A 27652-nucleotide genomic window follows, 5' to 3' on the forward strand; every position below is an offset into this window, starting at 1 on the left:
AAGCCTTAAGGGGTAACACCACTGTAGAAATTTCAAAAAATTGATTTTTTTTTATAAGCTTAAAAAATTCTTTGAACCTTTTAGAATACAGAACAAAAAGTTTTATACGTTACCGAAGTTTATTTCATAAATATTTTAAGCTTTTAACCAAGCGTTAGTGACTGCTACCTAACGACTTCTCCAAATTTCGATACTTCAAATGCGTTTTTCTCAAAACACGTTTTCTGAAATTGGCACGCAGCATAACTCAAACAATTTTTAATATTTTTAATCAGGTTTTTCACTACGTCTGTATAATAACCTTCTTAAGAGAAGAGCGTAGGGGTTTTTCGATAGATTAATTTAAACGATTGTTATAATTATTTAAGTGCCGTTTTTTTAGTGCACAATAGAGTTTTTTCCTTCAAATGCTTGCTAATTCCACAAAAATAAATATTTTTTAAATCCCCTACGTGTTTCTCTAGCTATTTTTATCTAGATTAAGAAAAAAAATGTTTCTTTGTTCCAGATTAAAATTTGCACCCCCTGTGCTGCGTGCCGCGGAGCTCCTTCAAGAGAAACCACATTACAAAAATGTCTCCAATGCCGCCATTTTGTAAAATTTTTCGATCAAACTTTGTAGTTTTGTATTTTAGTATATAAGTAATAACTTCCCAAATCAGAGTGATTCCTTTCCCTTTCCTTCTGTACAAAAAAATTCTTTAAAAATCGTGTTTATTTTACGTGTGTACAGTGGTGTTACCCCTTAAGACCTACATCTTTATGCAAAATACGGTGTAATGACGTTTGTGAAATGCCTAATTCCAAATTTTTTTCTTCAACGCTTTCGGCTACAACAGCAATTTTGGGTTTTCTTCAACGCTTTCGGCTACAACAGCAATATTTTCGGCTGTTCTTGAGCGACGTGCACGGGTTTTATTCTTCACATCACTAACTTGTCGCAACTGCTCGAATTTTTTCACCAATTTCTGTATTGCGGTCCGACAAGGTGCTTCACGATGACCCAAAAATGATCGAGTTTTACGAACCATCTCTGCCAAATTTTCACCATTTTTATAGTGAATTGTAATCATTTCAATGCGTTGCTTAAGCGTGTATCGTTCCATTTTTATTAATGGCGTAGTTTCTACTTGTCAAATATCAAAAAATGACAACTTCAAAAGTGGCATCTATCGAAATAGCGGCCATTTCCAAATAACACCTGTTATTGGAAAACCCTTTATTTCCATGACTTAGAATGGAGAAAATGTAGTTGAGTCGACATCACCGCCGTGTAGGTGGTGTTATGGTATGGGGAGCAATATCGTACTATGGCGAGTTTGAATTGAAAATCGTGGACTACAAAATGACGGAAAACAGTTGTTAAAAAAAAAAGTTTTATTCCATAAAATGAATTACCTCTAATCAATAACTTTAATTATTCCTTCAAATTTGTTAGTATGTTTTGACTGCAGTCGGAAAATGAATTTCAAATAAGGGCTCTGATTGGCTTTTGTGGTAAACTCGGTAAATCTTTCACCGAAATGAACAAAACGCTTCAAAAGGCTTACAAAGCTTAACAGACGGCACAAGCAATTTCAATTGGGTAGAGAGCATTTAGTAACGATAAGCGATCAAGTCGCCCATAGAGTGGCATTAAAATGTGTGTGATTTCATTGAAAATAACACTCTTGTAGTTGAAAAATATATCAATGTCCTAGTTTCAAATGGTTAGGTGAAAGCCAGAGCCGTAAAATTTTTGGAAAAATATTTTTAGTATCAAACGAGAGAACAAAGACGTAACAATTGAACAAAACTCCTACTTTAACATTTTTCTGAAGAAAAGATTGCACAAAATTTAATTTTATTGAAAAAATTATACTGGAATCCACAAGGAGCACAAAATAGAGGACGTCCAAGGGGCTCATGACGGAGTAGCAACATCGATGACTTCGATCATATAGACGAAAACCTGGCATGGGCACAGGTTTAGGCAAACGCTCAAAGCCGATATCAATGGAAATCATTTGATCTAGCACTATGTGCCCAGTGATCGGCGCGATAGCAATTAATCATTATTCTTGAAAAAAAAAATATTTTCGCCAACTTAAAAATGCATTTTAATACCTGCAATTTGTGCTCTTTAACACAAACAGAGCGGAAGAAAAAATCGCAGCGGCAATATTAAGATTGGATATTAATAAAGTATAAGAACATCTTTTTTCGCCAGAAACTTCCAAAGGTTGAATGAGTGGGGAAGGAGCTAACGTGTTGCCATGTTGCAATATGCAGCCAAATCTCGGCAACTTGGGCCTAAACACAGAAAATGCGTGACCGCAGCCACTCCATGACACCATAAAATTGCCTGCATTCGCAACTTTGAAATCCTTGCTTTCGTTGGCAGCTCTCTATCCTTTCCCACCCACTGCTGACTTTGTTGTGACAAGTTTAGCCGTCTTACTTAGATATTTGGATCTCATCCCCAGTGGCTACTACGCTCATCCACTCTCTGATTTCAATAAGAAATCATTATTTGTATGTGTCTAATGTGAGCCACTCATTTGCACAAAGTTACTCAAAAAAATTGCTTTCGGAAAATACTCACTTCTTCAAATTTCGATTCCTCCTTTCACAAATAAATAAATATAAAGGGTCCTTCAAAAGACGCACCCAGATGTTGATTTAAAATAAAACACGTAAACATTTAGATTCTCTCGGATTTTCGTTATTCTTATTCAAATTCATATTTTTAACGTCCACGGGTAAAATTCGCCAAACGGTCGATTCATGAATGCCTATGTAATTGTTGAGATATCGGATATCGATGTGAAGGTTGTTCAGCAACATTTTGCGCTACAGCAACAATATTTTCAACAGAACGTTCAGTTTTTGGTATGCCAACCCTTTTTCTATTCTCAAAAGAACAAGTTTCTTCAAATTTTTTCAAAAAAATTGAATTTGCGACTCATTTGGACGATTATTTCCACGAATTTTGCGACCAGTTGTTCTTACAGATCGACTATTTCCATAGTAAGTTTCAATAATTTGAAATCGTTGTTGTGTTGTATAAAACTGTGCATCGGGCTACTTAGCAAATGTCAAAGATAACATAATAAAAGGCACTGTCTAGGAATTATTCTTTAAATACTCTTTATTTTATGAATGATTGTTCAGTTCCAGAATTACTACTACCATACTTTGCTATGGTATGCCCGCCCTCTTTGTATGGCGCAAAAGCTTGGACGATGACAACATCCGATGAGGCGTTCCTTTGAGTGTTTGAGCGAAAGATTCTGCGCGAGATTTTTGAACCTTTGCACGTTGGCGACGGCGAACATAGTAGGCGATGGAACAATGGACTGTATGAGCTTTTCCACAACATAGACATAGCGCAGCGAATAAAGATCCAGCAGCTTCGTTGACTGTGTCATGTCGTCCGAATGGATACAAACTCTCAGACTCTGATGAAAGAATGATCGCGCAAATCAAGAAGAAGAATACTTTGAGTATTGATTGATAAAAAATAGAGTATTTATCACCAAATATGCACTAGATGTAATTATAAAAAGTTCGGTTTTTTTGGAATAGAGTGTGCATGCACACACATAAATACGAGTTTGTAAGTAGTGAATAGATTGCGGAGATGATTGAACCAAATAAATTAATCTATACATAATCTGCGTTGTGGGTAAAAGTAGCTTTAATGCTACATTTTTGACGGTTTTTACTATGGAAAAATAGTAAATTTTCTTTATACTAAATATATACTTATATATGTAAGTGCGTAAATGAATTCAAATAATTATCTACATATTTATGTATCATAGTTAAATGTGGAGAGAAAGTGCGCAAAACTCCTACTAGGTATTTGACTATGGGCTTTTGGTGTAAAGTAATGAATCAAACTACACTGCGAACCCCGATTAAATAAATAAACAAATCGTATGCTCTTTTTGTAAGACGCTCAGATCAAGCTCGATCTCTTTAGAGCCATATAATCGAGAAGAAAATATTTGGTGTTTAATTCCTTGAACTTCTCCATTACAGACTAACATAGATAAAACCCGTGATGGAAAGAATATAGAGAGGCCGCCTATCGTGATGCCGTTACTTTGCTCTCAGCAAATTGGACAATGAGTGACGTCGTATTAGCACCAGTATGGGCAGATCACCATTTTTGTAACTTGATTTAGCATTTTTTTTTTGCTATTTAGTCTCGGAGTTTTAGCTCCTTCTTCATGACATTTTTCTAGCCAGTTCTAATTAAAATGTCATGTTTATAATTTTTTTGAATATACATTTCTTTAAAATGAGTTCAATAATTCATCCAGTTTTATTTAGTTTTACTTTTTTTTAACATCTGGCACTGCCCGTGATTGCGGTTGTTGTTGGTGTTCTTCTCCGCTACTGCAGTGTTGCCTAGCTTTGGATATAACAACGCACTAAAATGCCCATTAGAGAAAATAAAATATCAAATTTTTATTGAATTATTTAAAAACCTTTGAATGCGTGACAAATTATCTTTCAAATGCGCGTTTTTTTAAATAAATGTGTTATGGTTATATACAATTTAATTTATGAGTTTTTTTGTTAAGAGAACGACTTTTTTGCTGTATTTCTGGTTATGTAACAAGATAAGATACTCTTTTTGTTAAAATGTCGTTATGTTTTTTCAGTATTTTCTAGTATTTTGTTGCTTATTTTTACTATGAATACATCTCTTCATGCCCTATGTCCCACTAAGGATTGAGGACCGGAAGAAACGATTACACCTCTATGAATTTAACTCGCATTCACTAAATTCAAACGCTTTTTAAAATGTATAAAAAGGTTTTTAATGTTAAGGAGAGTTGAAAGAAAAAGATTTTATATCCTAACATAACCTCAAAAGGAGCGAAAATTAAATTTTCACTTTCAAAATATCAAATTTTATAAGAACCAACAAATTTTCATTAACGCTAAAATCTTCTCAGAGTGACCTTTTTTAATATTCCTTTGTTTAATAATACATTTGTTTTTAACTTACAGCTTCGGTAGGTTTAAATTAAGAATAAGAAACAAACACCAAACATAAAAAATTTCGCATTTTGGGTATAAAAAAGTACTAAATTTATTGCGAAGAGCAAATGGTTGGCAACACTGCACAACTAAGCTAATGCGACGTCACGCACTCTCTCATGAACGCAATCTTGCATCTATCATTCTTGGATAAAACCGATGCATTAGAGACAGATAACATTAGTTTATTATGCCGATATACTTACAACCATACCTCCATATGGTCAGTTAAACGCAATGCTTGCACGCCGACTCTCGCATTCTCTTTGATTACTTTGGAGCGTGTGCTGCTGCTTCTTAATAATGATAATTTAGTCTCTGCAGTGCGCCTAATGGCTGACACTGGGACCTTAAAGATCTATCCTACTACCTGTTTTAGAAGTAGTTAATACTGAAGTCCTAGAAGTAGTATTTACTGGCACTATGATGTATTACATCAGGTTCTCTTTAACCTAGATGTTCCCTGCTTAAGGTTGAGTATTGGTTGAAAACCAAATTCTTGCACTAAATTGTCCGCCTTGCGGGCGAGTTTCAAAATATCTGCAACAGAAGCATTGTTGCATAATCGCACGATCTTTTCCAGCAGCAGGTTAAAAAAGTTACACGACAGCGAGTCACCCTGCCTGAAAACTCGCTCGGTATCAAACGGCTCGAAGACGTTCTTCCCTATTCTGACGGCGTTGCTGGTATGGAGCAACGTCATTTTGCACAACCGTAGTAGTTTTGCGAAGATACCAAATTCAGACATCTCGACATATAGGAAACTATTTTCGTACTGTCGAATGCTGTTTTAAAATTGACAAAATGACGGTGTGTGTCGATTCTCCTGTCATGTGCCTTTTCCAAGAGCTGGCGTATTGTGAATATCTGGTCGAATGGTGTTCAATATTGCAGTTGATAAAATTTAAAGTAGAACTAGCTCAAGGTGGCCTCGGTAGTCTAGCGTAAGTGCACTAGCCTGCCATCCCAGAAGTTGTGGACTCGAATCCCACGTAAAGCACGACCCTCGCACTTTTCCAAACTTACCTACTTTCCTAGTTTCTAAAAACAAAAAAAAAAACAAATAAATTCATTCCTCAACCCTAAAAACCTTATCCTTCCAATTCGCACTTCCGCACAAAAGTCAGCGCATCAGTTGCATTGTGGCTTATAAAACAAGCAAAAAACAAAGAAAAAGACACAGTCATCAGTGGCGCCATCAAGAGGAAGCGGGCAATCACGGTAATGGCGCAGACGCACACCAAATTTAGCGAAGTCCTCAACCATCTGTGCGATCCTTCTGACAGAAAAATGTGAAACATAGAAGGCGTTGTTCCTAAGCAACGACAAGTGGGCTTTTCCACTATTTCGGACTGGTAGAGGCAGGCTAATCACCTACCCTGCCAGGAAGCTAAATAGATTAACGAAACCAACGCAAGACTGAGTTTTGTCGAGGCCCTATGCTCCCGAGTGGAGTGAACAAGGAAAGAAAAGCTCAAGGTAAGTGGACTGTCCCGCAAAATATGGGATAACATTTTTAGTTAGAAACCACCAGGAGGTGGGTGGCACCCAACGCATTTACTAACCATAGTCATTTGCAAAGAGCTTACAACAACGTTTCAATGTTCATTTAATACAAAAAATTTTCAATGGTTGTGTGAGATGTTTCATGTTTAGTTAAGAAGTATTTATAATTAAGCTGATTTTGTGGATGCGACCGCATGGCGCTTCAAATATTTTAGAAGAACTCTGCTGAGCTGCATGATCGCTGCCTGAATGCCCTAGCATAGCAAAATAGTTTCAATTGTTTAAAATATCGATGCACATACATACATACATTTTAATATACCTACACAACTATCTATGTAAATAATATCTCTTTTCTCTTCTATCCACTAATCTCCTCATTTACTTTACCTTTACTTTCCGCCTATCGGTAGTCCTATCGTTCTAATCGCCACCTTTCGCACGGAACGTTACTACGATGACACTGAGGTGGCTGTATGCTTCACATCAGCGGACACTTTTTGGTCAGCCTTCTACTTTATTGCTTGCATTACAATATTCTTTGTTTTGCCCTTCATTGTGCTGGTTTTGCTCTACACCGCGATTGCATACAAACTTCTGCGTCGCAACATCGACTTTCATCGACCCACCACCGCCGCTCACGTACCATCGACCACCTGCTTAAGCTCTGTTATACTGCGACAGCAGTCGCTGAATAAGCTACCATTCCAAATGCCGCAGCAAAATAGCGCAGGCGCTCAACAACTAAGCACCGGCATGCGCAAGCATCGCAAACAAGTGATTTTCATGTTAGTCGCCGTAGTTGCCAGTTTCTTTCTTTGTCTTTTGCCCTTCCGTGCTTTCACATTGTGGGTTATCGCTGCGCCCATGGAGGATATCGCCGATCTAGGCATTGATGGTTATTATGGTGTCTTATACTTCTGTCGCATAATGTTCTATCTGAATTCTGCCCTCAATCCAATACTCTATAATCTGATGTCATCGAAGTTTCGCACTGGATTCTGGCGTTTAATTATCTCCTGCTGCGGCCGAAACACAGAACGTACCAACGGGCGCCGTAATAGAGGAGCTGCAACCACAACCACGACTGCAAATAGCCAGCGTCAAATGAGAGCCAAGCAATCAGCAGTTTTTGACCAACGACGTCTCAAATTCAAGCGTGAATCAACATTTGTGGTGAGCTCGTCCATTTCCACATCGTCAGGCACGGAGCGGAGCAGTAGCGTATCGGCAAATGCCGTTCGGCCACTTATGGTTCAACGATCGGTCGTAGGTTCGGCAATTATCGATATAACCCGAAGTACGGTGACAAGTGCGTGCCCATTGGAAAGTGATGAATTTGTAATGCTTGAGAAAAATTAAAGTGGACTACACACTTATTTATGTGTATGTGTACCATATATGTATGTTTGTACAATGCGAAATGAAATGCATTTTTAGTAAGACTGATAAACCTCAAAGTCAATAATATTTTTCGTAAAAAGGAGCTAGCTGCTTGCGGTCCAAGGATAAAATGTTATATGAATGTTATTATTATGTAATGGTTTCCCAAAGAAATGTTTGTAAAATATAATCATAGAAATTAAGTTCATAAATCAATATAATAAATCGCCCATTATTATCATTAATCTTCCTATTATTACTTAATGAACTTCCAGCCAAGAGGGTATAAAACTCTTGTGTCAAGATTCGACTACGAGTTATGGTACATAAAATTTAACTGGGAATCGTCAGCACCGAAAACTTTGCTTTACAAATTAGTGCTTTAACGAAATAATTCAAGTGGAGTATGCCGTAAATTTTATTCCTGCCAGTTTTACGCTAATTAAACAGTTCCAGGTTTTCTTTTTTAAATTTCTTCCAGGTTTCTTTTTCAATTTCTTAAACTGGGTATACACAAACTTCTTGTACTTCTTGTACATCTCCTCTAGAGCATAAAAAAACAACATTCATTTAACTATTTTCAATTAAATTGCGTATGTCGTATGTACTTTTTATTTATTAAGTAAATAAACTAATATTTGCAGCAATTCAGTTGCCCAGACAACCAATAGTGGTCAGCTGGACTATCGAATTGGCTTAAAAACACAAAATTTTATATACTATGGATTTTTAATAATTATAAAATGGTAGGGGAAATTTCAGACGCCCGAAAAGACACTACATCATAACTTCATTAATATGATACGCTCACACTTTCGCCCCCACATCTGTTTGCATTTTCATTCCCTCCGTATTTACGCTTTTGTTTACATTTAGGTTTCATTTAAACATTAGTTATAAGTATCTTACTTAAAGTTTTTCGCGCTGTTTGTTGTGGTTTGTTTTATAGGTTCGCCGTCATAACATTACTTCATGTTGCTATGTACTTAAAAAAATGTGATCTTTTTTTTATTTATTATGCTTCTTTGTTGTTATCATCGTAAATTGTGTTCCCATTTTCATCTGTGTCATTATCGTTACCATCGCATTACAAATGTATTAGCTCAGCAGCATAATCATTTGTTTCTTTATCATCACCATCTTTGTTGTGATACCTTTTTTATTTTCAATTTTTTGTTTTTTTTGTATTTTAGTATAATAAAATAATGTGTGTATATGTTTTCACATTCGGAGTTATTCAGCAGCAACCGGACTTGGTGTTTTCCACTGGACGTCCTTGATCAATTTTAACTTTACTGGCATTCTCAGTGGCACTTGAAGGCGGCCCAACACGATTCTTTATCTCAGCAGCCATCGTCAGAAAAGCCTGCTCAACGTTCGTTGCATTTTTTGCTGATGTTTCGAGAAATGGAATGCCTAATTGATTTGCATATTCCTAAAGAGGGAATAAAAAATCAAATGAAAAATTAATTCTATAGTATAGGGTGGCCTAAATGCGAACAAATTACCGCAGCTGTTGTTGTATCGACGACTTTCTTTGTGGTCAAATCACATTTGTTGCCCACCAACAACTTGTTCACATTTTCGCAAGCATATCGCTCGATTTCCTCTAGCCATTGCTTTACATTGTTAAAAGACTCCTGGTCTGTGCAATCGTACACAACTATAATACCGTGAGCGCCACGATAATATGACGAAGTGATTGTACGGAAACGCTCCTGTCCAGCGGTATCCCACTGTTCAAAATATAAAAGAATAAAATATATTAGTTTTTCTGACGTTTTAACAATACGACACTGCAGTTTGGCTACATACAATTTGCAACTTTATAGTTTTGCCGTCCAATTCAATGGTTCTGATTTTCTGTAAATTAATAAAATTCGCATTAGGCATACACAGGATTTCATATATTTCTCATGCAAAATGTACTTACAAAATCAACTCCGATTGTGCTGATGTAACTCTCTGTATATGTGTCGTCGGCAAATCGCAACAAAAGACAAGATTTTCCTACGCCAGAGTCACCGATCAGTAGAAGTTTGAACAAGTAATCGCTGTGAACAATAAAATTGGATTAGCTAAAATAGGTTACTAAAATAAATATAGTAAATTTTTTTCACTTGAAAAGTTATAGAATATGATCAGAGCTTTGTCGCTTTTACTATTGCTTTGTACTATTTGCTTGTTTTGAAAATGTGATCAGACCCTTGCGTGAAATGCCACGAACAATCTGCGATCACACGTCAATAAACACAATTTTAAACACCTACATCCATACAGGTACTGATCCGCTAATTAACTATACCCAGGTTAAGTTTTACAAATATTTGGCTCTTTTCCACATAGGAATACATTTAGTGCGTATTTTTGGAATAACTTCAAGACACAGGAGTTCGGACAAACACCCAATCAAGGCACAAATTATAGATACATAAAACTTTTGATAAATCCAAACCAAACTTGTGTGGTACCCTTCACCCGAAGAAGGAAGCTAGGTTTATATATATATATAATTGGCGCGTACACCCTTTTTGGGTGTTTGGCCGAGCTCCTCCTCCTATTTGTGGTGTGCGTCTTGATGTTATTCCACAAATGGAGGGACCTACAGTTTCAAGCCGACCCCGAACGGCAGATATTTTTATGAGGAGCTTTTTCATGGCAGAAATACACTCGGATGTTTGCCATTGACTGCCGAGGAGCGACCGCTATTAGAAAAATGTTTTTCTTAATCGTGGAGCTTCACAGAGATTCGAACCAACGTTCTCTCTGTGAATTCCGAATGGTAGTCGCGCACCAACCCATTCGGCTACGGCGGTTTAGGCTTGGTTTAGGTACCTTAAAACTAGGGAGTGAAACCTTACGTCTATCCGACGATATGAAGTATCTGGAAGTAATCTTGGATAAAACATTGGCCTGGAAAAATCATTTATGGTACATCACAAATAAAGCTTTGAAAGCAACATACACGAGTCAAAACATGGCGCCCGCGGCCTCTGATGACATGGTCTTATAAGACAATAATAGTACCAATGATCACCTACGTCTCTTTGGTATGGTGGCCAAAAGTAGGCCAAATTAAAACTCAGATGACACTTAACAAGATATACAGAATAGCCTGTCTGAGCGTATCGAGAGCAATGCGAACTTGTCGCACAACGGTTTTAGGAATGGTCACTGGACAATTTCCACTCCAACTTGTAGCCAAACGGTCGGCAACTACTTTAGCTCTAAGGCTTCTTAATCTATTTCATCTTAAAGAAGACAATCTTTCAGGGCATGTAAGAGTTCTGGGTTCAATCCTGAACTCTCCGTGCCAGACTGTCTATGACAAGATGAAAAGAACACTAGAGCTCTGCAAGAATTTCGAGCTGGTCATCAGTGATCGCTCAGCGTGGAGAAATTATGAAACATCTTTATAACAGTGCTCACAGGTGTGATTTACTGATGGGCCCAAAATGGAGACGGCAGTGCCGGTGCGGGGATTATCGGACCACATTTCAAAAGGCGGAGATCCACAACTTAGAGCTATGTGACAGAGAATGACTGCGTAGAAGCACGCGTGGCGTCAATATCAACATTCTCACTGACAGTCAAGCAGCTCTACAATCGCTTGATAGCTTCTCATTCAAATCAAGGTTGGTCTAGCATAAAGAAACTTTGTTACGCTGATGTAGGTACCGGGATCTGAGGGGCACGAAGGTAATGAAATTGGGGACACTTCAGCGAAAAAGGGTGCAAACACTCCCTTTATAGGTCCTGAACCTTTTGCGGGGTAATTAACAGCTTCAAAATGGTCTTTCTAATCGAATACTGGAGAGCCCTAACGGCCATGCAGCAATAAAAAAAAAAGACTCATTGATCCAGAACGTATAAAGGTAGAGGCAATCCCTAAGTCTCAGTAGAAATGACATCCAACTTTACACTGAACTATTAACAGGACATTGTAAACTTATTTACCACATGAAAATAATTGATTTGGTAAAAAATGATTCTTGTAGAATGTGTAAAAACGCATAAGAAGCAACAGAATATGTTCTATGCGACTACCAGTAGTGGCACAACGCAGACTAAATTACCTGGGTAGAAATTCTACCTCCTGGTAGAAACTAAGCCTACAGCAGTTATAGAATTTATTAATAGCCTAAAACTGTTTGAGTAGGCTACATGGCTGCACAATATATCTTTTAAGGTCGCAGTGCATAAATATACATTTATAATAATAATATTAAAAGGTCTTTCAAAAGATGCGCCTAGATGTTGTTGTAAACTAAAAATGTAGATTCGTTTTCTAAACGTTGAAAGGTTGTTCAGCAACACTCTGCGTTACAGCAGCAATAGTCTCAACTGAACGTTCAGTTTTTTGGCCTGACAGCTCTTTTTCTATCCTCGACAGAACCAGTTTCTTACAATTTTTTGAAGGAAAATTGAATTGCCGATTCATTTGGACGATTATTTCCACGAAAAAAAATCACGAATTTTGCGATATGTTGTTTTTAAAGATCGACTATTTTAATTCAAAGATTTCAATCAATTTTAATGCCTTGTTCTTGTAAAATTGTGCATCTGCCTACTTGACAAATGTCAAATTTGGTATACAAAAAAGGTACCGTCTAGGAATTATTCGCTACCAACATGTACGTGCCACTTTTGAAATACCCTTTAGCTTTGGTCCATGAAGTTTTAATGAAATTAAAATTAATAAACATTCGACTTTCGCAATGACGGAAAATTATTTTTGTTTTTATTATATATACAGTTTGTGTCAGAAAAAAGAAACCGCGATTATTCATGAAGTATAAAAGATATAAAGGGTTTTCCAATAACAGGTGTTAGGTTTTAAACAGGACAGATGATTCACGATTTTTTACGGCCGTAATTGGAGTATATTGATCTGGACAACGTTTATTTTCAACAAGACGGCGCTATGTGCCACACAAGCATCGAAACCATTAATCTTTTACGGGAAAAGTTTCCGGACCGTGTTATCTCTCGAAGAGGTGATCACAATTGGCCACCGAGATCTAGTAATTTAGCACCTTATGACTTTTTTCTTTGGGACCACTTGAAAGAGAAGGTCTACGCCAACAGCCCAGGGTCGATTCCAGACCTCAAAGATGGAATTCGTGAGGCTATCGAGGACATAGTGCGTCCATTTTGCAATTCAGTTATGGTAAATTTCATGAAAAGGATATTTTCCTGTAAGCGTGGTCGTGGTGGTCATTTGCCTGATGTTATTTTCCACTATTAACGGCATACCTTCCTCTTTATAATGATCATTTATATTAAAAAATAGCATTTTTCTTTAAATATCAAAATAACCTCTTATTAAATAACCCTATATATTTGAAATTTTTTTGCATGAAAGTATGTACAAAACTACGAGTCACAATTACTCAATAAGCCTTGTAGGCTTCATCATTGTCGAGTATAGCCTAGTATCTTCTTCATGCTTTAAACCAGCTTTTCTGCGTAGCTCGTCCACAAACAAGACTAAATTTTGCGAACTTGACGCCCGAGTTGCTTTAAGGGGTTAAACGCAGTTATGAAGCAAATAAAAGACGGGTTGTCAAGGATTTATCCTGAAGAAACTTCAGAATATTTTAATTTGAAAATTTTTGGCGGTTATAAAAGCATCCTTCAAGAACGTAACAAAATTTTTTATTTATGAAAATGTTGATTATAGAGCGCGCTGCAGGCGATTTCTGGAACCTCCTTTAAAAAAAGACGATTTACGGTGTACATCGTAACTCAGGATTGGATTATCTGAAATCAAAAAACCAAACAAATTTTGTTAATATATTAGATTATCTAGTAATTAATCGTTCGGCTAATCAAAATAGTGAATTTTCACAAAATGGCAGCTTTTAAAAGAAATGATTTCGATTTTTACGTTAAAATTTGGCCGTAAATTGATTATAAAATGGAAAATAAGTATCAGATTTACAAAAGGAACGATTAATTACTAGAAAATGTATCTTTAAAGATTGAGTTAAAACGGTTGACCGATCAAACAAGCCGTTTTCGAGATATCGTGTACACCGACTTGAAAAATGCCGTTTTGAAAAAAACACGTTTAAAGTTTCAATACCTACCTTAAAACGTGCCGAGGCATCTCTACATATTTAGGTATAACTCCGAAAGTATTGCTTAGATCTACTTCAAATTTCGTGCGTATACTTTTGAATATATGTACATTACAAAAATGCAATAAAAAAAATCGATTTTTTTGAAAGTCATAACTGCGTATAACCCCTTAAACCATGGCTTGCCTTCCGGCAAGATGTGTTTTCATAGTTCCCCACACATTTTCGATGGGGTTGGCGTCTGGGGACTGGGAAGGCCAGTCCAATACTGTGACGCCATTTTCTTGTTTTGTTGTTTCTCAAAGTGTTTTTGTGAGAGCAGTGGTTTTGATGATGTGGGACGGTAGGATATGATCGCCTCCTTCAGTCGACGTTCGAGGCTGTTGATACTCACATCTATTCCCTTTTTAGCAAGAACTGATCGTGCTTGGCGTAGTCTCAAAGAAGGGTCCCGCTTAAAAAGTTGGACGATCGCTTTAGCCTGCTTTTTTGTCGTCACTCGTGTCAAGCCGCGCTCGGAAAAGTCATCAACATTTTTGTACACCTTATATCGCTGATTCCACATCACAACAAACTTTTTTGATTTTTTAATAACTTTTGCAGCCGCGGCTTAAGATAATTTCGGCCCTTTTGAATGCGTGCATAAAAATACCGCCTCAAAACGTTTCGCGTACTTCTCACTCATTTTTGTTTGGTTGCGCTTTCGGGAAAGTTTCGAACGACACTAACCTGAGTTAGCACTGGCATCGTAGCCCTTGAGTGGGACTATTATGCAGCAAAAAGCAGAACGAAATATATCTTGAAGTTACAAGAAAAAACCGGTTCTTCTCTTCTGACACAGGCTGTATTTTTAATTGAAATTATAATAATAGATTTCGATGTGGCAAAGCATTTGTTAAAAACAAAAAAAAAAAAATGAAAGAAATATCACCCAAACAAAGGTACTTTAGTGAATATGAATTAACACTAGATTTAGCAGCTGTGTGAATATAACTATTTCAACCAAAACCAGTCAAAAGGTTACCAGCTTTTATTTACCTTTAAAAGTGGCAAAATAAAATGAAGAATACTCATTGTAATAAATAAATAGATATATGGGCTTTATCAATTAAAAACAAAAAATGTTAATAATAACAATAATACATTCCATACATTCCATAGACATGCAAATTTGATTTTCCAAATATGCAGAAGGTTTAATTCGTTTCATTCCTTTTGCCATTTGCTGGTGATAACTATAAATAATAAGTTAAAGCAAAGAACCGCCACAAGTCGTGCATCAGAATCATGGTTTTCCGCAGTCCTAATAATTGTGGAGCTGCCCCAATGCATTTTCATCGCTTAGAAACTTGCGTCAGTCATTTTGACTGGTAGTGGTATAAGTGTCAATAACAAAAAATATGTTTGCTTTAGATAAAATAATATAAAGTCCAAAAAACTGATGCTTTAGTTACAGCCACAGAAGTCATCATAAGCGCAGAAATAGAGAACATATTTTGCCAAAGTGATAGCGATAGTTTTGAAGAAAATATTGGTATTGATCAATGCGGTGAAAAACTTTTGAGCAATTCTTTAATCCTTAAAAAACAAATATTTAAAAAATACCACACGCATTTCACCTGTAGTTAAAGAAATTCTAGTCGAAATTATTTAAGGGGGGACCCTGCTTTAGAGGCTTCAAAAAATCGATTTTTTTTTTTTGCATAAATGTCTTCCCAAACTATCCAAGAATGGGTCCTCAAAATTTCAGAAGCAAATTCAAAATATTTTCGGAGTTACAGAAGAAATTGTGAGCAAGCGTCGAGCAGGTATACAAGCGGCCGGATCGCTTGAAGTGCGATTTCTCGGTTTTTATTTTGCGATTTTTCCTAATTGCCGGGAAAGATAGGGAAAAAGTTAAACGTCCTATCGAAACGAGATAACATTGTATTCGGAATTAAATTATCTTCTAGTTGAACCTAAAAAACCTTAAGTAAGTTATGATTAACCCACTTTTTAAACAATCTAAAGTGAATTTGTTTTTCCAAAAAAATTATTTTTTTTTTTAATTAGCGAAAAATGGTTGAATTTCTCACTTTTGGTTTAATTTTCTTGGTTAACCTAGAAGCTATACTATACCAAAATAAAAACTTTTTGGGTTTTTGGTTTCAGATGAAAATTGCGACCTGCCTCTTTCCCGCTGCACGACACATGCACACTCGAGGCGCCTCGGCAAAATATTATGCAGGCATAATATGACATAATATTTTAATGAAAAAATTTGAGAAGACTGTTGAAATATATAACAATAAAACTAGAAATTTTCGTTTCAATCGAATATTTCTTTCCTTCCCAAAAAATCCACGAAAAAATCGATCGAGCCTCTAAAGCAGGCTCCCCCCTTAAATTTTTATTTAAATCTACGCAAGTGCTTTTATTTTAAATTAAAATGCAAAATATTGACAAATGTATTTAGGAGCTTGTGAGAAATCGTGGATTAAAAAAAATATAAGCAATTAGCTTTTTACTTTAGAAAAATAATGAGTTCTTATTTGCGAGAAAGCGAGAAAAGTTGTGTGTAGCCATCCAACAGTAACAAATTTATTCAAAAAAAGAGAGTCAGGATGATCATTTGAAAGGATCAGGGTAGAGTTGGAACTAGGAGGAAAACATATCCCCAAAGAGAAGGTGTTAATCGTGGGATTTGTTTAAATTATTGTTTTAAACACTTCATAAAAATTGGGACACCTGAAGGAACAACGCAATGTAGCCATAAGTTTAAGAACTGTACGCAGGAGGCTGCAGGAGTACCGCTTTAATACAAGGAAACCCCCCGCAAAAACCACTTTTGTCTAAAAAAAGTGAGACTGGCTCGATGTGAATGGGCAAAAACGCACCGTAACTGGTCCTTAATGCATTGGACAATGGTAATATGATCGGATGAAAGCAGATTTAATTTGCACTGCAACGACTATTTACCGTATGATCGCCGATTTCCAGGGGAACGCTGTGTTGCGATAACAGTTAAACATCCTGAAACCCAAATGGTCTGGGCACGCTTTTGTTTCCGTATACGGTACCCTTTACTCTATGTTGATGAAATGATGAACACTTTATACTTATGGTTAAGAAAAGTGTCAATTGTCTCTATTTCGTTTCTTGCAGGGCAGAAAATATTTGCAGATTTCAGAATATCGCATATGGCGTGGTCAGAAAATTATTCCGAGTGGCTCAACACACACCAAATTCTAAGGCAGAAATTTTTGAAAACCTGGTTTCTTCAATGCCTGCCCGGTCCCAAGCATTTATTGCCTGCAAAATTGGTTCAACTGCATATTAGAGCATTTACTCAAATATTTAGATATCAATTTTTTATATTGAAAACAAACGCAAAACTTACTCGGATGTTGCAAAAATTTTAATGCATAATAAAAATTCGCATGTGCATGTATAGAAAAATTACCTTCATAGTTAAAAACTAATAATTTTTTGGTCAAAAAATTTTCATTTATGAGGTATTATTTCCTATTTTGTAGATGTTTTAATTTTCAGAAAGATTTGGTAAGTTAACCTACAGTAAGTGGGGAAAAATGCGGATAATTTATTTTCATTATTTTTAATTGCCTAAAGTTATATAAATATATTCTAGGAGTATATATCATGAATAAAATTAAATTAATGAATTCTGGCATAAAATTGACTGCTTTTAATCCACAAAATTAAATGCGCTCCAAACGCAGAATTTCTATCAAATAAATGTGTACGCACAAGGTTAAAGACACATAATGAAATCCTCGTTAGAATTTATGGCAATTGGTATCTTGAAGGAATTTTTTTCTGACGAAATGAAAATGTTGTTTTTTGTTGTAGAAGTTCAAAATATTTCCGACTTAACCAAAACTAGTTCTATTTCGCCGACTTTTTTAAAATTCGACCGTAAATCTGCAAAGATTTGTGAAAAGCAATGCGAAAAACCAAAACCGTACCCATTAACTTCAGCAGCAAAAAATGTATGGATTATTTGATGCTGGTGCAGCAGTAACACAGGGATTGTTCGTAGAAGCAGTATTATAGCTACACACCACGATTGATGATAGAAAAAGTAGTGTGGAAGTATTTGAATCAAAAGTGCTTGTAGTTATTAAGACAGAGACGGTGCACCTAATATGTTGCTGTTGCAAGAAACCAAAGCCAAAATGTAAGTGAATCATGCAGTGCAACAATACTGCAACAAGTCCAACCTTAACAACGAAAATCGATTATTTAAATTTCGAAATCCTTACCGGAAGGGTACAACCAAAAGTAACTCATAACCCTCCCTCCCCAAGGATAATCTGAGAATGCTCACCGACATCCTCACAGGCCACTGCAGACTGCGAAGTCATCTCCACATGATCGGGATTTGGTCTACGGACTCTTGCCGTTTCTGCGACCAATCCCAGGAGACTCCAATGCACCTTCTGCTGGAATGCAGCGCTATAGCGCGGACAAGGTTAAGACATCTTGGCCAACTGCAGCCAGAGGAAAGGCACGTACCACGACAGTCGGTTCTACGTTACCGAAACGACCCGGATTTATATCCGGCCAAGAACTGTCACTCCAGCAGCATTCACCGTATGTAAGTATGGGGAATGTTTATGCTGCTACAACAACAACAACATATACACTCAATCTAACCCATCTCTATCCTGATCTTAGTAAGGGAACTGGGCTTGGCTAAGGTACTGTATGTGTAGATGGCACAAAAAACCATGAGGTCGAAGTGCAAACCTCATTCATACATCTAATCTAAATTTCGAAATCTCGGGAACAGCAAGATACTGCAAGATTTTCCATCGCGAAGAAGAAAAAAAGCGTCATCTTCAAGGAACGGGATCCCAAAACATTTACCTGCCTCTGTGTTTCCCCCTATGTTTGAATAAATAATAACCAAAAACAATTTTGCAATTCTACAATTCATATTTAACTATTTGTTGTATTTGTTATGTAAAAGTGTATTCGGTGAGGTACCGTGCACTAGAAAGGGCAAGTTTTCTGGGGCGGGAACTCTTGGTCGGCTACCAAGGGAAGGGTAGAACAACAACATACGTTTTTCGTAAGATTATCATTGACGTTGTATTTTAACCGATGCGCAAATATGCGGTGATATTGCGAACTCTCTAAAAATTTCAGAAAGAAAGGATTCTAACAGCAACAGATCAACGAAGGAAAAGAGAAACATCTACAATCCCAGATAAACCGCGAGCTTAACTAAAACCGCCCCTGCGAGAGGACAGTCCTAGTAGCGTTGGACCTGAAGAAGGCTTTCGATACAGTCAGCCATTCCACGCTACTAGATGATATTTATCAGTCGACACTCCCGCCAGGGCTGAAGAAGTGGTCCGCAAACTACCTGAGCCCTGAGCGGTCGGCACTCGTCAGTGATTTTTCGGGATCAAACATCAAAGCAGAGGAAGATTAAGCAAGGTGTACCGCAGGGTGGTGTCCTTTCTCCCTTGCTGTTCAACTTCTACATCTCGACACACCAATTCCGACGGTAAATAACCCCAAAATTTTGGGTGTAACCTTTGACAGTTTGCTCTCCTTCTCTGCGCACACAACCTCCAAAATCGCAACAAAGTCTTCAAATCGCTGGCCGGCAGCACTTGGGGCAAAGACAAAGAACTGTTGCTTTCGACATTTAAGGCAATTGGTCGGCCGGTTCTGAATAATGCTGCGCCTGTCTGGTCGCCTGGAACTAGTGACACGCAGTGGATAAAGCTACAGACATGCCAAAATACCGCCATTCGGACAGCGACCGGTTGCCTCCTGATATCTCCCATTCAACACCTGCATAACGAGACACAAATGCTCCTAGTAGTGGAGCACAACAAACTGCTCAGCAAGCAGTTCCTGCTGGGATGTTACCGCAGGTTTCACCCCTGCAGACACCTGCTTGACCCTGAGCCGCCTCCCAGGCACGTCAGGAGACACCTTTTAGACTACGCTGACGAAATCCAGGACAAAACTGACCGCAACCTACTGGACCGGACAGTATTTAGACAGTCAATAAACGACATCCACCGGGAGACCGTCACCACCTTCATGAACTCCAGTCCTGTGAATGCCGTAATCGTAGTCCAACCACCACCTATTGCAGACGAAGAGCTCCAGCTTCCCCGTGAGACTCGTGTAACACTGGCACAACTACGTTCTGGATACTGTAGCAGGTTAAACTCCTTTATATCCAGAATCGACCCCGACATTCCAAACTCATGTCCGGCATGTGAAGCTACCCCGCATGACACTAACCACCTCTTCACATGCCCCTAAAACCGAATCATCTAACAACCCTCTCCCTCTGGACCCAACCTCTCGAAACAGCATGTTTCCTGGGCCTACCCCTAGATGAGCTAGACGAAGATGACCGGTGATATGCCTACACTGACAGGGCTACCAATACTGTTAAAACAACAACAACAACAACAATAACAGAAACATCTACGTGTTCCCATGTAACCGGAACGACCCGGATTTATATCCAGCCAAGGATTGTCAGTTTGTATTCCCCGTGCACGTATGGGGAATGTATGTATATGCTGTTACAACACCGTCGTATAAAACTGGTACAATGAAAATGCTCGTCTTCGCCCTCCGAAGAATTCCGTAGAGGTTGTTGTTGTTGTAACAGCACAAACATTTCCCATAAATGTTTGGGGATGTTGCTGAAATAACAGTCCTTGGCCGGATATAAATCCTGGTCGTCCCGGTAACGTAGCAACGACTGTCGCGGGATGGTCCGGGAAGGTCATCCAAAATCAGATGAAAAAGTTCCAGAAAATCTTGATGAGCTGGGCGAAATGATGGATCAACATTATCCAGTATACTAGCCCTGTCTAGTGTACCGTATTCTTTTTTTTTTTAGCAACATCATCATGTCACATACCCTGAGATTGAGGCATCATTGGGCATTAGTATGACGAGCATCAATAAGGTTTTACATAAAAAAAAATGTGAACACGCACAAGTGGACCCCGCCCACACAATTTGAAAACAATCACTGAAATGCGACTGGACAATGAGATTCGAAAATTGGTTCAAACGAGTAATAAAGTGATCATCGATCATAATGGAGAATATTTTGAAAACCATTACAATATTTTCAACCACCAAAGTTCATTGTTCCATTGTTAAGTCAGAAATATTAATAGCAACCCTCGCTCATATAGAGAAAATAGCAGCAATAGTCATCCAAGCAGACGTAGAATGTCGATAATGAACATGGTAGTTAAAGGAATTTTCCCACATGGAGCTTGAGTTGACGAGTTGCTGTCGGATTGGAACAACACAAACAAGTTTTTTGTCTTCCATCTTTGAACTTGGAGCGGATTTTTTTCCAATGATGACACATTCGTCTTTTGTAGGAAAGGTTTCCAAAATAAACCGGTCGACGTTGCAGAGTTTCTAACTACCTAAACCAACCTCCTCCATTTTTGTTGTTGTGTACTATGAAGGGCGTATAGTTTTCCTTTTACTATGGCCAATAAAATTACTGCTGACACATTTAGAGATGGCATTTATTATTTTCTGTTATTCTACATATTTTAGACTAAAAATCAAAAATTTCTGATTTTTCTCTTAAATTCAAAAAATTGCGCTTTTTTGTGTTTATTTTTTTCTTAAATTATTATAGAGGCATTTTAAACGGAAATAACTATAAAATTTCCCGAGTTACCAAGCGCCTGAAAATTAAAAAAAAAAGTATATGTTCATATTTTAGAGCTTTCGCAATAAATTCATATTTTAGAGTAGCAGCCAATGGTGGGGAAAAAGTGTTCATATTTTGAAATGGTCATATATTTAATATTAATATTAATACGAATTCACTGTATATATATATTTATTCAGTGCCAGGACTTAGAAATAATTGCAGCAACCTTTCGAAAGTGTTAATAACATTTGGAAATTCTTTTCAACTGTTAAACCTTGGGAATACTTTGCCCAGAAAGTTTTCGCTATCAAAATGCATTTGATGTAAATGCATACAAAATGCCTTTTCACTCATCATATATGTATATATGTATGTGTTTAGTTTAAATTGTTCCTCCTCTAATACATAACACAACAATTCGACAGGGTAGGTATGGAGTTATAGAGATCAAAACGAAAAGTTCAATACACAAAACAGAGAATAAAGCGAGCGAAGCAAGGTGGCAGGTTGTAATCAGTTGTTAATGCTCCCAATCAAGGCGAGGGCAGAGTCTATGATTGAGTGAATAGCTCAGAGAGAACCGTATATAGTAGATCTCTTTTTAACTAGTGACTCATCCGCCCCATAATTCCATAGCATAAAACTTCACTATTTGCAATTAGGCAATATTGTTAATAACAATTATTCCCAAACCATTTAAACATTGTACAACTGCAGTTCCAGCTATGATTTGATATCGACTTTAAATGATATTTTCGTATTAAATTCCTGCATCAAATGTAAACACTCCCTACATATGAGCGCAGACTGCCACGAAGAGTTATTCGATGCTCATAGTATGTGGTACGACGTTGACGGTGAATGTGACGGCGTGGATAGACGAAATCGAGCGTCATCATCATATCAAATAAAATGAAAAATGACGTCGCAAAAATATTTAAAACGTATATATAATATTATTATGCAAAATTATTATAGAATTAAATATCTGCACTTACTATTCTGGATTCATAGCCATTTTTTGCTATGACTTTCGCTACGTTAGACTGCTTTCTGGGAAAACTAAAACTTTTATTAAATTTTCTGCTCGTAGACGAATTTGAGCTGTTGTTTTTAGTCTGCTACTGCGCTAATCAAATGATTTTTTCTTTCTTCAGCTGAGCCACACTTTCCACTGCTGTATTTCACCCCAGCGAAGTTTTATATTTATATTTCCTGCGATTCACACAGCTGTGAATATCTTTTATTGGCCTTATTTTGAAACTTATTCTTTTACTTTAAATAAATTCTTTTCTACTAGATATATTGCAAATGAATGCTGTAACTTTTTATTTTTCGCTGGATAATTTTCAACGACGGCAACGACGACGAAAGAACAATGGCGACGAACAAATGACGATGAAGAAAATTTACTAGTACATCTCGCTTTCACACAATCAATTACATTCTGTTGTCCTAGTCGCACACACACAAAGTAGCTCAATTTTCTGACACATCAGTTGAACGAGTGATATAATCGAATTGCTTATCGATAAACGATTGCTTTATGGCTGCCAAGGTTATAGAAATATTTTAAGTATTATCATCTTAACAATAGAAGAGCTCTAATCAAGATGTGGAGAATACAGAGTGCGCGCCATTCGCAGATCGCTACATTTGTCGTGAATCAAACCTCAATATTCTTAATTTTAAACTAATCAAAATAACGAAATTGGAGTCCCACGTATTAAATTATGAAAATAAGACTGAATAAAGCACCCAAATGCAGGTTTTCTATATGTTTTCCAGCACCATTTTTCTATCATTCTAGCTTTCCGTTATTCTTCCTCTCTTCACTTGGTAATTTGTTTGCCAGTTTTAATGTCGGCATGGCCTCGCCTGGCTAACGGTTTTCGAAATTCGCCATTTTTAGTATTTTTTACATCACGACTTACATTCTTATTGAAATTGTAGCATTCAAACCACCAAATACCAAAGTTAAAAAATATATATAAATGTTCAAGGCGAATAGAATACAGCAGGTGGCGCCTTCCGAAAACCGTTACTTTATTTTTCGTGATTTCGATCACCAGCTACGTCTTATTATCTTAATAATATGCAACAAATAAACACAAAAACAAAAGGAAGAGAAATTACTTGTTTGCAAATATTCAGTGATTGATTTGTTTATATTGTAATGAGAAAATTAAAATTAAACAAACTAATGAAAATAGAGTACCGTGTGATAAATTGTGTGTGTATGTATATAATTGGCAGTTTCTATTGCTTTCGCTTACTCTTCTTCTCCACAAGCAACTAAGTTCCCTTCCTTTTGCTTGTATATTCCCAGCGCATGACGTGGCAGTGAATTCGAACGGCGCAATCTTGTATTCTATCATTCTTGGTAAATGATGTTGTTATCCCTACCATGATAACAAATCAGCTGCCATGGTGAACAAAATTAAGAAAAATCGCTCATCCTTGATCAGCTGCCATGGTGAAAACAATTAAGAAAACCCTCTCATCCTTGATCAGCTGCTGTAGCGAATTCGCCTTATGTAGATTTATCTTAGCATGGATCAATTACCACAATATAGAAAATATTCTTGACCAATTAATCTCATCTGGCTAATATTTGAAAACAGTTTCCATTTGGATCAGAAACCAACTTGATTGCAGCACTTAGTAGAGCAACGCAAAGGCAGGTCTGCATATGTAACAACAAAGGGATAGAACAAAATGTAAAGTACTTATAGATGAGATTTTGCCCACTTAATAGATCGTTAGAGTGATTTAAGGTCCCTTCTCGTACCTGCACATCTCGAGGATCCTTTGAGAAAGCCATGCTGTATGTCTAGTTTAGTAGGTATTATGCATACTTCTGAAATTAGACAGCACAAGAATCTAAATCGCGCTCCGTTAGGGTGGATACAACGGACATTATTAACAAAAGAAGTAACTGCAAAGTATATACATATTTTATATCTACTCATATTTGTTTATTTAAATATCATTGTGATTTTGAGTGCGAGCATATACGTAATGCACATTCATTTATATTATGTCTATAATAACTTTATTTAACCAATACTTGTACCATGACCTAAATGGGCCAACAAGTAGCTTGAGAAATATACATATACTAACATAATAGTAGGGAACAAAAATGAAAAATTCGAGAACAGAGGTTCGACTATCAAAAACTCCGCCATCTGTTAGGTTAACATTACGCTTGTAGCATAACTAATTTTTGGAATTAACATACATAAATGGAATGCGTAGATGGCAGCAGCTTCTTATTCCAGCGAATTGAGAGTCAATAATTGTTTAAGCACCTTTGTCTGCGACGTTTCCCGTATCTCTCCAGCTAAGAACATTTCATCTACTACTGTGTAAACTTTATAAAAGTTGAACACTAGATCCAGTTCACAGACATTATGGAAATACTCATTGAGTACTTCCACAAAATTGTGTATCGCTTCAAGGTAGCACAAATTATTGTCGTTAACATCAACGCAGATGCAGAAATAGAGGCCGGCATAACGACGGTACACAATCTTGAAGTTTCGAAACTGTCAATGTAAAAATACAAACTTTGTTCAAGAGAGGAAAATTATTTTATGTTTATAGGTACATGAAACATTCCTTAAAAGTTGTGTTGCCCAGATCTTACTCCAGGTCAATCTGGCAAGAATTAAGAATGCTACATGCCCAAATTAAAATAAAAAATTTGTACATTTTCCACTCACCTCGACAAAATTTGTGTGCTTTGCATCACGCACTGTCACCACTGCATGTACTTCTTCAATCAGTTTTTGCTTCTCGTCATCATCGAAGTTCATATACCACTTTGCTAAACGGGTCTTGCCAGCGCGATTTTGTATCAGAATAAATCGTATCTGCCAAAGAAATAATTGCATACATAAGTATTTAACTTGGAGGGGCGTTGCACTGCTTACTTACCATGATTTTCGACGATTTTTGTGTTATTGGCTACTGCAGCAAACAAATCAGTCAAAATTCTGATAATGAATTTCACTGATTTTTTTATAATATGCATGAGCAGGGTTGCAGGCACAACCCGTATTCAGTGTTGTGCACAGTGTACAGATACTAACGGTGGCGACTTCCGAAAACGGCACTTAATATTTTGCGATTTTAACAACCGGGGAACGTCATAAGTTATGGTAATGAAAACGAATAAACAAAGCAAACAAAAGAAAGATAAATTATTTGTTTGAATTCGTTTTTTTATCTTTCACATTGTCCATTAAGATGTTAGCATAAAACAAAATGAGGAAAAACCGTCCCATTCGCACTATTCTCTTCTTCTAACTTCAAATGCAAGTCGACTGCTCGAACTGCATTAATTTCTGCATTCTTTTTATCATGATATTTTAATGTATAAAACGTTGGTCTAGTACCAATACCGTTAATAAATGTGCCTTGGTTCATATGCATATTTAAATTAAAAGAAATCCGTTAATTAAAATGTATTAAAAACTTGCATATATGACCGTATGTACAAAATGCTATCACAAAAACGGTATGTTTTTTACGGTATTCATTATTCATTGAAAGGTAAAAAACTCGGGTTCTATTTTATTAAATTTAATTTGGACTGGCTGTTCATTTTTAGAATCAAAGTAACACATAGACAATGCGAGTTGTAGCTTGTAACATCAGATGGACGTACGGAAATCTGGTGTTAATATATAAAAAGTGGGCATGGTGTTCGTTTGATCCCAATAATATTTAAATCTCATATAACTAAGGAGCGATACGTGTACGTAATTGAGACAACTTAGGAATTGTCATTTTTCAGAATTTATTTTCATTGGTTTATCATCATTTTGAAGTTTACAAGTGGGCGATTAAATGATACTATCTGAGGCTTAATGACACAGCATTCCAAAATATAGAGCGAATAGAAGGAGATTGTCAAAATGGAGTGTACTGTACCAAGACGAATCTATTAAAGGGCATAACACTTGAGTTAACATTTACATTTTTGTAAAATTTCCATGATAAAGAAAACAAAGAAAGCATCAACAAAAAGCAGGCTGCTTTGAAAATCAAGAAACAATAGAAAAATCAGCTGATCTAATGCCATCACCTTGAATAAACTCGTTTTGAAACTGAATGCTTGCATATCATTTGAGATGTTGGGATGCTATAGAATCATCGGTATCGGTAGCAAACGATGATTAAGATGTGAGTATCGATACCAATATAATATTTGAGTTGATATTTTACTCATTTGATATATAAAGCTTTCGCTATTGCAGTATGTTAGAAATAAAACACAGACGAATTATTATGAGAGGTACACTTACAGTTCAATCTTTTTTTTATGCGACCATAGATAGAGTGATAAATAGATTTATTGGAGGTACCTCATGGTCTTTTGTACGCTCTACTCATCACAATACTGCATCCAGTCCCATGTTTGCATATATTCCTATATAATAAACGTATGGATGCCGTAACGTATCATGATCACATACTGGGATTGATTTTGGAAGGGCACAAACTATAAAACGAATAATTACGAAGCAGAACCTTATGCAGTATCGGGAGGAAATACCCAGATGTGTATCAACAGTACTGCCGCATACAAGGGGAGTTCATAGATGCGTGCGCTAGAGAAACACCAACATTTACAGATATTTTGTTTTGCAAATGACAAAGTTTCAAAAAGAAAGTAAACAAATAAATAAGACAACCACGAAGAAGCAGGGCAATTTGACATCACAGCAGTCAACAGCAAAAAAACCAATTAGCTGCTGTAAGGACAAGGCGCATTCATTAAAGCTAGTGATACTAGACCGACAACAATGCTTTGTACGTTTGATTGTCATAGCAAAGTATTGGCAAAGTAGAAAACAAAGAATGAATTTGCCTTGTTTCAGTCTGGGCTGATGGCCACATGGACACGGTAAAAGGAAAAACGCAAATCAGCTGATTTACCATTACCACCTTCAATATCTTCGCC

The 27652-nt window shown here is 36.8% G+C and overlaps 3 protein-coding genes across 3 annotated transcripts; 1 reads left to right on the top strand and 2 right to left on the bottom strand.

Moving 5' to 3' along the window:
* The first annotated feature begins 5841 nt into the window (after positions 1 to 5841).
* On the top strand, positions 5842 to 7905 carry LOC128855042 (pyrokinin-1 receptor-like). Its single transcript, XM_054089629.1, has 2 exons — positions 5842 to 5981; positions 6957 to 7905. The coding sequence occupies exons 1-2, from the start codon at positions 5842 to 5844 to the stop codon at positions 7903 to 7905; spliced, it is 1089 nt and encodes a 362-aa protein (XP_053945604.1).
* A 590-nt stretch (positions 7906 to 8495) lies between these two features.
* On the bottom strand, positions 8496 to 23099 carry LOC128855403 (ras-related protein Rab-1A). The gene is made up of 5 exons (XM_054090273.1): positions 22677 to 23099; positions 9860 to 9980; positions 9742 to 9789; positions 9435 to 9662; positions 8496 to 9361 (listed from the first exon to the last, which is right to left on the bottom strand). Exons 1-5 carry the CDS (start codon positions 22694 to 22696, stop codon positions 9164 to 9166), a joined length of 615 nt encoding a protein of 204 aa, XP_053946248.1. The 5' UTR covers positions 22697 to 23099; the 3' UTR covers positions 8496 to 9163.
* Positions 23100 to 24628: 1529 nt separating this feature from the next.
* LOC128855404 (AP-2 complex subunit sigma) lies at positions 24629 to 25743 on the bottom strand. The gene is made up of 3 exons (XM_054090274.1): positions 25621 to 25743; positions 25407 to 25556; positions 24629 to 25229 (listed from the first exon to the last, which is right to left on the bottom strand). Exons 1-3 carry the CDS (start codon positions 25621 to 25623, stop codon positions 24954 to 24956), a joined length of 429 nt encoding a protein of 142 aa, XP_053946249.1. The 5' UTR covers positions 25624 to 25743; the 3' UTR covers positions 24629 to 24953.
* Between the last annotated feature and the right edge of the window lie 1909 nt (positions 25744 to 27652).

The sequence above is a fragment of the Anastrepha ludens genome, chromosome 2, assembly GCF_028408465.1.
Source record: "Anastrepha ludens isolate Willacy chromosome 2, idAnaLude1.1, whole genome shotgun sequence".
Taxonomy (NCBI): Eukaryota; Metazoa; Arthropoda; class Insecta; order Diptera; family Tephritidae; genus Anastrepha; species Anastrepha ludens.

What these genes read in the sequence shown, in the direction of transcription:
- LOC128855042 (XM_054089629.1), top strand. Translation starts at nt 5,842, where the DNA reads ATGACGGTGTGTGTCGATTCTCCTGTCATGTGCCTTTTCCAAGAGCTG. An exon ending in GGTGGCCTCGGTAGTCTAGC is followed by an intron (nt 5,982 to 6,956) that starts GTAAGTGCACTA and finishes GCCTATCGGTAG; the next exon opens with TCCTATCGTTCTAATCGCCA.
- LOC128855403 (XM_054090273.1), bottom strand. Translation starts at nt 22,696, where the DNA reads ATGGCTATGAATCCAGAATA. An exon ending in GCACAATCGGAGTTGATTTT is followed by an intron (nt 9,790 to 9,859) that starts GTAAGTACATTT and finishes ATTAATTTACAG; the next exon opens with AAAATCAGAACCATTGAATT. An exon ending in TCGATACAACAACAGCTGCG is followed by an intron (nt 9,362 to 9,434) that starts GTAATTTGTTCG and finishes TTCCCTCTTTAG; the next exon opens with GAATATGCAAATCAATTAGG.
- LOC128855404 (XM_054090274.1), bottom strand. An exon ending in AGCACACAAATTTTGTCGAG is followed by an intron (nt 25,230 to 25,406) that starts GTGAGTGGAAAA and finishes TTACATTGACAG; the next exon opens with TTTCGAAACTTCAAGATTGT.